The sequence below is a fragment of the Marmota monax genome, unplaced genomic scaffold (assembly GCF_021218885.2).
Source record: "Marmota monax isolate L192 unplaced genomic scaffold, Marmota_monax_Labrador192_F-V1.1 WCK01_AAM20220418_F8-fsc00728, whole genome shotgun sequence".
Classification (NCBI taxonomy): domain Eukaryota; kingdom Metazoa; phylum Chordata; class Mammalia; order Rodentia; family Sciuridae; genus Marmota; species Marmota monax.
This window is the reverse complement of record NW_026692317.1, coordinates 8,495-21,693: the sequence shown is the minus strand read 5'-3', so window position 1 is coordinate 21,693 and position 13,199 is coordinate 8,495. Positions and strand designations below refer to the sequence as shown.

At 32.3% G+C, this 13,199-nt stretch overlaps 1 protein-coding gene across 5 annotated transcripts in view; it reads right to left on the bottom strand.

Annotated features, from left to right (window-relative positions):
• LOC124090539 (serine/threonine-protein kinase TNNI3K) overlaps window positions 1-11,468 on the bottom strand; it is a 127,885-nt gene extending 116,417 nt beyond the window's left edge. For 4 of the 5 annotated variants that reach the window (XR_009226505.1, XM_046441166.2, XM_046441168.2 and 1 more), the window contains exons 1-2: window positions 11,311-11,468; window positions 10,601-10,709 (exon numbers count right to left, since the gene is read on the bottom strand). Coding sequence is in view for 3 of the 5 variants with exons in the window: in XM_046441166.2 (XP_046297122.1) it covers window positions 10,601-10,709; window positions 11,311-11,350 (149 nt within the window). In the remaining 2 variants the exon portion in view is untranslated. The remainder of the gene's footprint in view (window positions 1-10,600; window positions 10,710-11,310) is intronic. The other variant, XM_046441169.2, reaches the window with a different exon arrangement.
• Between the last annotated feature and the right edge of the window lie 1,731 nt (window positions 11,469-13,199).

Here is a 13,199-nt window from a genome sequence, read left to right as displayed (position 1 = left end):
ATCTCCTTGTGTAGAAAAAAAGTGTTCTGAAAAAGTCAGTTTTTCAATGTGTATCAACATTATATGGCAATACTTGCCATTTTTTGGTTTGTTTTCAAATTGCAAAGGAAGTTCATGTCAATGATATAGTCAATATTTAAAGGCTTGGTCTTCTTAGTTATCCTACAGGGCTGGTGCCTTTCAAGAAACTGAGGCAGCATACCCATCCTTCAAACCCCAATTCTTGCCATTAAGTCAGAAAGATTTCACATGTTGTTCAGAGTAACAGATATAAATTTATTGGAGGTATAGCAAAAGGGAAATGGGACACTCTCAAAGGAAAGAGTTAATCCTCTCAAAGAAGAGAGGGACCGTATGCCTCTCCTGTACTCCAGTATTATTGGGGAGCCCAGAGAAGTTTCCAGAGAATCTCAGTGAGAGAAATAGAAAGTCTGGTGGTTCATTTTCAGAATATAGTCTTAATTGGATCCAATTATAGCTATTTTAATTATAGTCCTTCCCTTTTCCTGGTCTTATTTTAAAATTAGCCAATTGTGTAGATTGTACCCCTGAGCTCCTCCAATCAGGGCAAAGGGCAGCACTGTTAGGGATATAAACAGCAAATACCTCCTTAAAAACTCTCTGCTCCCCCTTAGGGGCAGAATCACAGCTTCAGGGACAGGAGGTCCCTGTATTTCTCCTTTGCTAGCAAAACAATATTTTTTTTTCCTGTTTCTCAAAACAGTGTCCTCATTATTGTATTGGCATCAGTATCAGGGACAAGTACTGAGTTTTCAGTAACATCATTGACATTTTTTCAGACCTGCATTTCTCCTGCAGATAACAGGTAGTTTGCTAAGGAATGTGACGTATCCTGTTCACTTAAGCCACCATGGCTCTAGGTAAATTGCTTCTTGGAAAAGAAAGTATGTGGGGGTCAGCACAGTGGGCTTATTTTATAGAATTATTTTCTTAGCCTCATGCTCCCACTATTCTCATCTGTCTGTCCCCTATTAATTACATTCTAATCCTATCCTGATTTGTATTTATAATTTGGGCAACTTATTTAACCTCTTCAAGCTGCATTTTCTTCAATTATAGAATAAGTAAAATGATACATAATGATATTGTGTTGTTGTAAGGAATAAATGAGGTTAAGTATTTACTACAGTGTCTGGCATATGATGTGTAATAAAAAATGATTAGTGTATTGGTGTTACTATTGTTACCAATTTCACGTGAATGTACAACTTTAGTTTTGAAGGATAAATCTCAGAAGTCTTTTATCACAAATTTTTATACCAATTTGACCTTTCACATTTAATAATTTATAAAATTTTCTGATTTTCTCAATCAGTTCTATTTATATAAGTATTTTATGCTCACAGTGACTCTTAGGCTCATAAAAAGTGTCTGATTTTGACTTTTCTAAAGAACCCACTGAGTTCACTATTGTTGCATCCAGCACCTGTCAGTAATTCAGGAGCAACTTTTGGAGTCACAGTGTTGTAATACAAATTTGGAAACCTCATTCAGAAAATGTGGTATATATACACAATGGAATATTACTCAGCTATAAAGAAGAGAGAAATTATGGCATTTTCTGGTAAATGGATGGAACTGGAGGCTATCATACTAAATAAAATAAGCCAATCCCCAAAAAACAAAGGCCAAATGTTCTCTCTGATGTACAAATGCTAACACACAATAGGTGAGAGGGGATAGAAGTTCATTGGATTAGACAAAGAGGAATGAAGGGAAGGGAGGGGTGATGGAAATAGGAAAGACAGAATGAATCAAAACATAACTTTTCTATGTTCATATATGAATACACAACAATGTAACTCCACATCATGTAAAACCACAGAATAGAAGTTATACTCCATGCATTTATAATATGTCAAAATACACTCTACTGTCATGTATATCTAAAAAAATAAAAATAAAAAATATTTTGACTGGAAAAAAATGTAATACTTATTAGAAATAAGTTGTCACAGACAACAGTATTTTGAAACATATCCTCCATCCTAGAACAAGAGTCACCTCATAATCACAGTATTCTAGCATCACAAGAAAGGAAATTGCCCTCTAGGACTAAAATCCTGAAAACTCCTCATCTGTAAGAAGGTGACATCCCAAGGACCCTTCCCTGACAACCCCACAGCAACTGCTTAATTGAAAAAAATCACGCCCCTCATTCTCCTCTGTCTACCCTAGACTAATAGAAGGGTCCCAGTCTCCACTGGGCCCACTCCACAGGTTTGTCCTGAATATTGTAGCCCTGTGTTACTGTTGAGTTGCCTCTCCTCTTTATTCTCTTTATTCAGTTCCTTCCTTACAATACTATTTTCAATACTGGAGGTATTCGAAGAACAAAAAATCCAAGAGGGGGTGAGAGAGGTTGAAATGAAAATTGCTTTATTCAAGAAGATAGACTCAATTGCTTTCTTATTTCATAATCTAACTTTGATGATCCATTCAACAAGTCTGGCAAATCACCTACTAAACACAACACCTACTAAACACTTCTAAGTGGTTCACATCTGCTCTCAATACTCATTTCAGGTTGTTTTCAACAGTGATATGAGGTACACACTACACTAATTCCTGGGTCCTTTAAATGTAACAATCCTAAGAATATTCATGCTAGAGAGAATCCTGCCACTCTGTAGCATTAGCAAAGATCTCTAAAACCCTGATCAGCTTTCAAAAACAAAAAAGAAAAAAAAATCTTAAACATCGAATAAAAAGAAAATTCAATATGCCAATGTCCAATTTTTATTTAAAAGCAATATTAAACTAAATGAATGCCTACTTTTTATAAATAAAACTGAAAGCATGGTTAGATTCATGACTTCTTATGCAATGACTATTCTAAAGGATAATTCACTGAATCTTGAACCGGCCTTTCATCCATACTGACTCAGCACAGAACCTTACAGAGTTCCATGTTTAAAATTGAGCTACTGTTTGTTGCTTTTGTACTTCCCTTCCATCCTCCTTAAACTCTTGCAACTTCTATTCATGTCAACAAAATGAGTCAACAGGGAATAGACTCTTAAAATTTTGGGGATTCAAGAGGATTTTTATATCACAATTTTTAGCTTGACTTTAATAATTAGAATGTAAATTAAAAAAAAAAAAACAACAACAATAAGAGTTACTTCCTGGGCTGGGAACAGGGCTCAGTGGTAGAGCAGTGTCTAGCATTTGCAAGGCCCTGGTTTGATCTCCAGTGTGTGTGTCTATATATATATATTAAAGTTAGGAATAGTCTACAGTTTCCCAAACCAATCATTTAAGTTTCAAATGTCTAATTCTAACTTCTTGTGTAATTCCTGAAATATTTTTACCATAAAACCCCTAGTGCACGCGTGTGCGCACACACACATGAATTTCTTCCTAAATTTGAATCATAATTCTCATTTCCCATCATCTTCTAGTCAAACATTTCTGTTTTGATACATCAGATTAAAATATTTAAGATTTCAAAGCAACTATTCCTAGGAGAGAAATTGGGCTTTCTCTTCTTTTGTCTCCTAAGGTAGCTGTGTATGTATATGTCATTTATGAAATCTGATACCCTAGACTCAATTTGTTATAATCTGCCCTTACATTTTTCATCACCTGTTATGCATACACTGACTTAATATATGCTAATGAGTTCATAGTGCTTGTTGGGGCATGGATAAAATTCCTAATTAAAATGAAGTAACAATTATGAAAATAGTTCTAATAGTAAATTCTGTCTTTAATTATTAAAAATGGTAGTTTTGTAACTGCAGGTTATTTTTATTGTAGCATAATGAACTCTTTTTTTCTTGGCCTTTATCTTTTACCCAGGAAAGTATGCAGTTTTGTGATCCAATTAAACTTCTTTCTGGTGATCTCATCCTTTCAAGAAGATACCTGACATGACCAAGAGTGGAAATTTATTAATGTATAACATTTGTACAGTTTGTCCAAAAATGACACATTGCTGTACAAAGTATACAGAGGTGATAGATTTTTTTAAAAAATTAATTTACTAACTGAAATTAAGGGAAAAGCCAAGAAGGCGGAAAGAAAATCAGGATTTGTTAGAGATAGTCTACAGTTTCCCAAATCAATCATTTAAGTATAAAATGACTAGTTGTAACTTCTTATGTAATTCCTTGTAGATTTTTCCCATAAAACAATATAAACAAAATTTAACAAGATCTTTTCCTAATATATACCCTCAAGAAATATCCAGAAACATATTTATTCAGTATCACCCAGATCAAATATACAAACATACAATATGAATTTCATTCATTTATTCACTAATTCATATAATAATTATTGAGATACAGTGACAGTAAGAGTAGAAAAATATAAAATTTGGTTAGCAACTAATTATTGCATAAGGTTTATATGAAGTTTAAATAAGTTATATATTATAATACTTTCATAAATATTAACTGCTAGAATAATTTATACTAAAACATTGGTATGGATTATTTTTCTTTTTTATTGTTTTGGTTTTGAGAAGGTAGAAAGGGAAATGTAAGAGGTAGTACGGGAAGCAAAGGAGGAAGAGAAGAAAGACAAAAGAAGGGAAATAAAAGCCAATAAGACACAGAACTAAAGATAAGAAAGAAGAAAGTGAGACAGAGAAAGGAGAGAGATTTTAAGTTTTACTTGTACAAACAAATAAACAAAAATCAGAGGAGCTGGCTTTGGCTAATATGGATTTCATTCCAAGTCTTTTTGGTTTTGATGGTGCTTTTTGTCTTGTTCTATTTCATTGCTACTTGTCATAATACACTACTCAAACAAGCCAAATAATATTTCCATTCTATTTTAATTATAACATGACACTGACCCCCTAATATCCTACTAAGCATCTTGATATAAAATTCTACTCTTAAATAAGGTCAGCCTGAAACATTTTCGAGGCTTTTCATTTTGTAATAGATAAATTACATAGTTGGCTATAATTCAGCAAGAGGTTTTTAGAAGGTTTATCATTTGAAGGATGCATATGGTGGAATGCAGCTGGGCCCAGAGAACATTTTCAGGGAGAAAATGAACAGGAAGGTACTTATCAGAAAGCATCATTCATGATGTTCTTTTTTATCCCCCCATGTCTTCAGACTATTGTGTGGCTTCTTTCATGAAACAGAATATTTTTTGACCATTTTTTGTACACTTAATAAATCTAATTAATTTCAAAGTATGATATTATCATTATTCACCAAGGCATATCTATTCAGTGCCAAACATATTAAAACTGAGAAAAAATACATTGTTTTTAGACTGTGTTAATAAGAGTCATGGTATTGAAAAACTACAACTCCTCTGAAATCTTCTCATATAGCTCTAAATTTCATGTTAAATATTAAGCAGATAAAAAGTAGACTTGATAAAGAAATTGACAAACAGATTTAAAGTTTTTTATGACTTAATTTCCCAGAACAATGTAATTTAATTGAGAGTCTTTTAAAAGTAGCATATGAAGAACCATATGAATGGTTTCAAGATTTGTGAGAAGTTAACAAGTATTGCCTGAATGAAGGATGGAGGGAATTTTTAAAAAGTATAATCTTCTAGCTTCCCTGAGGAAAGTTCTAATGGATAGCACATTAAAAAAATTGTGGGATACCATGAGGAAAGTAAAAAATTTTGAAAGATAATGCTGGTCTATTTCTATTTCCCTCTCCTAGGTTGAGAACCAAGATTATAAAGATAATACTTTTTGAAATCAAATAAAGATGAATGAAACTCCAGTTCAACTATACAATTGTGCAACCTAGTTCAAGTCAGTTTAATTTGATTAGCTTCATTATCTTCAGGTATAAAATGGAAATTTCAATACCTATTTCAGAAGATTAAATAAACCATAATGATTAGTTTTTAACTAGGTTAGACATTATGACACTTTCATAATTATTAATTCCTGTAATAATTTTTACTAAAGCCTCAATATGAATTATTTTCACTTTTTATTGTTTTGTTATTTACAAGATGGAGAAGAGATGAAGGAGGTAGTATGCCATGGGATTGAGAATGAAGGCAAAAAGAGGGAAAGTGAAAGTAAGATAAAACTGTTGAGTTTTGCCATGTGCTAGATAGTGTGCACTTTACACATACACAGTGAGGATTATATGAGCTTATGCTAATGCACATAAAAGTACTTGGCACTATGCCTGGTATATGGTAAGCACTAAGTTATTAGTTTGTTTTCCTTTGAGTTCTATATACATAGTTATCATAAATAAATGCAAATATAAATATGGTAGAAGATAAAGAAGCACTTTTAATAAACACAGAATATGAGGGGCTGAAGGGACAGACCTATAAGGGGACAAAGACAACATCATGTAAGAAGTGGTGTTTTACTGTTAAACATAAAGATCAGAGGCAGCACAGAACAGGAAATGATAATTGTACTACAACATATCACTTCTGTCTTTTTTCCTTTTCTGTTTCCTCTTCTTTATCTCTTTGTTAACCATTCATTACTTCAACAAATGTCCAAACTTAGGAGTGAATGCCACATATGGCAGAAGATGAAAGAACCTTCCATTTCCATTCCCTTTGTTTCCCACATCAAGCTCTCATTCCAAAGCTGCTATAAAATGACATAAGGAAGATAATGATGTAGAATTTTTTGTCTAAATTAAGTTTAGTGCTATACTGCTTTTTTATTATATTGTGGGTAAAATCTATGACAGGGAGATTGCATATTTGAGCTGATAGAGCAATGGTGCATTATGTAAAGTCTTGTTTAATGAACAGAATTAGCATCTACCAAGAATGTCATAAATTTGTGAGCAAATCAACATATAAAAACAAATAGACCTGGGTTTATATAAGAGAGCCTCTACCAGTGACTCTGGTGTGCATCTTTTTGAATATCATGTAAAATTTTCTTGCTACTTACATTTTTAGGGAAAGGCTGATGTCAAGTAGCTGTTTGTCATGGAAGTACTCTTTGCATTGTATATGCTATGATTAAGGATGAGAAATAGAGATTCTGATATTTATTTAGCCCCTAGATATTCAAATGTGATTTCATAAATAATATATATATAATTTCCCTAACTACTCATAAAATTCGGTGGATGAGCTGATGAGTAAGACTTTATATTCTTGGCACAATTTGCTTTCTTTGTCATCCATCATTTTATTCCACAGAAAAAACATTCTCAGAATACTGACCTATAAACAGTTGAGTATCTTTTCAGGTGGTGCTACCTTCCAGGATGGAGTCAGGTAAAAATATAGTACTATATTTGCATGTGTGTGTGTGTATATGTGTGTCTGTGTAACACTCCTGGCTTTCTACAGACTATATTAGGTAATTTATTTTCTAATCTGATGTCCTTAATCCCTTTTACCAATATCACCCCAGGCAAACATTTTTCCTCACAACTGATATCTTTCTATTGTTCTCAAAGGTTAGCATAATTATCCTTTTTACAATGTATAAATATTACCAGAAGAACATGTTAATAAATCAGATTCTTAGACATCATCCCCACAGAATCTGATTCAGTCACAAAATCTCTAAGATTGAGTCACAAAATCTATAATTGTAGCAAATACAACAGACTACTTTAACTTAGAACGTCCTCACCCATGAGAAGCATGACTCTAGAATGTGGGTAATTCTGTTCCCAGCATTGTTATCAACACTTCTGGCTAATGGGACATTTCTGTAGCTTCCTTCATGGCTTTAGCACCAAACTAGTAATCTTCCTCTACAAATTGCCCTACCCTATATCTCAAGAAATTTGACATCCATTTTGATGAGCTTGTCAATACTCAGGTCTTGAAATTCTTCAAAAATCAATGACAATCTTCAAGAACTTTATTCCAGATTTTAGTATCATCCTGAATTGCTTCAACATTTTATAATTTTTAGTTCTGAATATATTCTCTTCATATGAAAATATTTTATCTTAACTTTTTCATTTTCTCTTTCATAATAAAGTTCTCTGTCCTTATTCTATCCTTATTTAGCTAATAATAGAAACCTCCAATTTTTCAATAACTATTGTGTTTGACCTATTTTTAGCATTCATTTCTCTCCCTTTCACAAATATCCTGTTAGGTAGCTATCATTAATCTCATTTTACAGATTCAAATGAGGATCCAGGAGATTAAGAAATATATTGAAGGGTATACAGCTTTTATTAAGAACCCAGATTTAAAACCATTTCTTTATGACCCAAACCAGTACCCTGAGTGGCAGAGCTTTCCTACTCAAATCATTTGGTCAAGAAATTATTTTACTTACCTCTTCTAGAATTCCTATGGCACTAATGCATTCTTGCTAGACACCTTTACTTAACTATGCTCTTTATCTCTGATTTTTTTTTGATGATTTGGTAATCATTTATTTATTTATTTATTTATTATTGGTTGTTCAAAACATTACAAAGCTCTTGACATATCATATTTCATACACTTGATCAAGTGGGTTATGAACTCCCATTTTTACCCCGTATACAGATTGCAGAATCACATTGGTTACACATCCACGTTTTTACATATTGCCATACTAGTGACTGTTGTATTCTGCTATCTGATGCTTTTTAAAATCAACAAATAAATCAAAACCCATTGTAGCATTTATATATTCTATATATAAATAGCCCTCATGGAAGACAGTTATAGCTGATGATTATATATATATATATATATATACTGTATATGTGTATATATACATATATATACATATATGACTGATAATATATGACTATATATGACTATATATGAGACTATATATATGACTGTATATATGTATGTGTATATATATATATACATATGACTGATATATGTGTGTGTGTATATAGATACACACACACCCACACACACACACCAGTCTCTACAGAATCTATTGGTAAATTCTTGAAGCAAGAAGTAGTATATAGTATGAAGGGTTGTCCATTGAGTCAGGCAGATCTTTTAAGTCACATTTCAGCATTTACTAACCTTGTTATATTGACAAGTCACATGTCTTGTCTTTAGTTTATTATACACCAAAATCAATATTATCCACCATATAGGCTTATAGTGAAGATTAAATAATGCCTTATATTTGATATTTCTAGAATAATGCCTTGAACATAGCTGATAGTGAACAAATTCTGGACTGTAAATTTCCTAACACTGATTTCTACTTCTCACCCTTAGAACTAACCAGCAAAAATCATTCCATTTATTGGGTCTATAAGAAATGTCAGCTATCAGAGGAATTGTTAAGACAGCTGGGAGCTAATGTGGTGCCAAAAATAAAAAAAAACCAACAAAACTCTATATCTCAAAGGTATTTAGTTCAAACAATTATCAAAAGGTTATATTTAGTATTAGCTAAACTTAACATATGTGTCCAATACTTCCTAAATTACAAATAAATAAATAGATGAGGCTTTGACTTCACAAAGTTGAGAAAAATCTCTTCAGCGTCCCATTTCATTCAGTATATTTAATTTTGTCAGTAAGAGGTAGAGTGTTATGATTAAGTTCTACATGCGTATTCCTTTTCCGACAAAATAAATATGTATGTACAAATCTTCTGTACCAAAGTGTCAATCGTATCTCTACAAGAATGCCAAATGTTCTCCTACACCACAGAATCATGCAATTCTACTTGAAAAAGTTATATTCCACTGGTATCTCATCACAAATGTCCATGTTGAGTGCATCATTTGGGACTAGAGAGAATCAACTGTTTCTCAAACAATAAATTGAATATCTGTGAAGACCTTATTAATTTTATTGACAAATTTCATATAAACTATAAGATTCATGGATGATTTCATTTACTAGTTACATGATATTTATAATATACTTATTATGTCTGAATTTCTTTTGAAAAATCTAAAATCACTTCATCATTGCTTTATACTTGTTTTCTAAATAAAATAGAGTTCTTTGCCATGAGTGCATTATATGAGTAATACACCTGGAAATGGGCATATTTAATTGTTCTATGTTTATGTTTTCCTCAGTATATAACTATACCAAAGTGCATCTAGTTTCCCTTCCTTTCTGAACATTCTCTGTCCTCCCATGATTGTGATACTATCCCAGATTAGTTTTTTCTCTTGTTATTATAAAACAAACCCCACTAAAAGCTTGAAGTCAATATTTCATGTTGTTATATGATTGTTAGGGTACAGAATTATACTCATTTTCATTAAGGGACAGCCTTTCAATGTCCAGAGACAAGAGAGTTTAGGAGAATTGGACTTACCTCAGTAGTCCAAAGAAGGGCAATGTGGCTAACATATTGCCACCATAGGAAAAGATAAGATTGTTTAGACCATAACAGTTTGGGTTCAAAGGCTAGCCCTTATGTTCTACTCTTTTTAAAACTTTAGTGAGGAGAGAATGCAAGTCTTACTAAGGAGGTGAGATAGTTGTACATTGAGAGGCATACAAAAAGAGATAACCTGACACTCTAAGACAGAACATGACTGGCTATATCTAAGGTTTTATGGATATGTATTCTCTTTTTATCTTTCTGTCTTTCTCTTTCCCTTCCTCTTCCCCCCTCAGACTCACACAGTAAAAGGATATATCTAAAAACAAGATCATTAATGAAGACCCTTCTACAAAGAAGTCTTGTCTCTGAGAACTTTACCCAAATATATTCCTTAGTTCTGTAAATTCTTTTTCCTTGATCTGCAGGTCATCTTTTAATCTTCCTATTATAATAACATAAGATTCACTGACTTTCTTCTTCCATTCGTCTAGCAAAGAAAAACAAATGAGATTGATTGATGGTTGTGTTTTGCAAAATGTAGACACAGATCATAACATACAATTAATCAAAACCCTGTTTGTTATTCTGTATTCTACAATACTTAATTTAAATTACTGATTGTGAGTTTAAAATGCAGATGTTTATATTTAAAATGCAATCAGATTGAATTGTAGTAATTAAGAATCCATTGGATATTGGATAATATATTTACATAGAAGAATATATTTGACTTATTTCATTTGATTTTATTGCATTTTAATTATAGCAATCTCTAGCTGTTAGAGTTTTTAGGTTTTAAGTACTAGATACTTAAAGATATAATTCTAAAATCTCTATATTCAACAGTATTCTAATTTTTTTTCTATAACATTATACCAAGAAATTAAAATAATATTTTATAAGAAATTTTCTGTTTTCTGTAAATACCTTTCAGAGAAAAAATAGTTCAGTTCAGATATTCTTCCCTACACTTTTACATAGTGCATTGTAATATCTTCTGTATACAAATTAACACATATTCCAATGAGTTATTTAGTTATTTGTAACTATAATTGAACCGTTACATTTAAGAAACTGAGAAAAATTACCAGTACAAGTTTGGGTTGGTCTAGATTTATAATTCCCCATTTGTCAGAAGTTTTTCCTTTTCTCCAATGCAGTTCTTCAGGTCACAGGATTCCAAGTTCAAGTGCAGTGACAGTCCAGTTGAAAAATACTTTGATAGTCTGGCTAAAAATAAGCAAGCTGCCAAATGAAATGTCATGCAATGATGACAAAGAACAAAACTCTGTGTGCCTTCAGGGGTGGAATTATAAAGGGAAGTAATCAGTCTGTTTAAAAGAGCTATACAAACTATAAACAGCAAATGTTTCAATAGGATTATTTGCATTTATTAACTGACTTACCCATAGATACCTTGACTGACCAACTAATAGGTAAATCTATAAAGTGGTTCAATGACATATGAGCTCCACTAAAATGCTATTCAAATGATCTAGATCTTCTTTCAGGATCCTTTTTCTCCTCAGCCAAGATAATGGCTGTTGGAAAAGTATTTGGTGATAGAATTTGTTTACATAAATAATTAATGGATTGATACTCTATGGCATATATTAATAGAAATAAATGTAAATTTTTGCCTACATAAGAGCTATGAAATAATATTTGTAGGAATTTTCAAAATAAATCATGACTCATTTATACTAATTGATTATTCTGATCATAACTATTAAAGATAAGAATCTAAGACACAGAGATTTATACACAGTGATTCACAAAATAATAAGAACAATAAGAATTAGGATAAAGAGCTTGGATGTTGGCTGCCTGCCAGATACTAATCTAAAAGCCTTAGATCCATTTTGTCATTGTTACCTCATATACTCCTATAAGGTAGATATTCACATTTTATGAATGAGACAATTCAGAGTTGCTAATATGTGGTAGAATCTGAAATCATTCCTGGGACTACTTGACTTGAATATCAGGGCTGGATAGTATTATTGATAGGTCTCTTATATTCCTCCTTCATTCATCTATCTTTATTTCAGGGGGTATTACTTTTTTGTATGCATATTTTTTTCTGTTGATATAAATGAACCTGGGGTATGAAGCAGAATAAATGAAAACCATAGGAAATAATTTATCAGATTTTTAAACTGCATAGTTTTTCTAAATAATCTTATTATACCTAGAAGGTATAAACCTGAATCTTGAAGTTCACCTGTAAAGAATATACTTTTAATTTAACAGATATGGTTTTTATATTTACTATTTTATTCAACATTCCAACAACTTTTGAAGAAAATACTTAGAAAAATTGAGGACTGCCCACACCATTTTCTATGCAAAGATAATCTAAGTTCCTAAGGAATAGGTTTCCATATTGTCAAGAAAAAGTTGAAGTAGAATTTGGCTCACAGGCATATCTGTCCTTGCCTAGTTATAACCTCCTTCTCTTTCCTTATCAGTACCTGCTGTTGTGACTGTTGATAGTTACCATGATGCAGGAACCTCTTGTTTCTTGGTTTATATATTCTTTGTATACATTCTCCTTGTTTGAATGCCAGAATGGTTGTGAGGGAAATATAGAAGGGTTTAAGTAGTCAGGGAAAGATGACAAATGAAGAAGTGGGGGGCAGGCCAGAACAAAGGAGCATAGATTATGTTTTCTGATTAGGTCAACTTCCTAGTTGACAAAAGTTGTGATGGACACAAGCAGGGGACCCAGTCAGACACACACTTCCATACTCATGCTCCTAAGCAGGGATTCAATAGAAAAACTAAAACAGATGTGTGGACAGAGGGGCCACCAATCAATAAGTGAAGAGAATGTGGACAGGAGAGGAGATAAGGAAAGGAGGAAATTCCAGAGACCACAAAAAGAACAAGCCAAAACTCCTCCACCACATTCCCAGCCCTGAGGAAACTTCTCTTTAGAGAAGTCTAGCTATCTGTTGCTTTTGCAATAAACCTA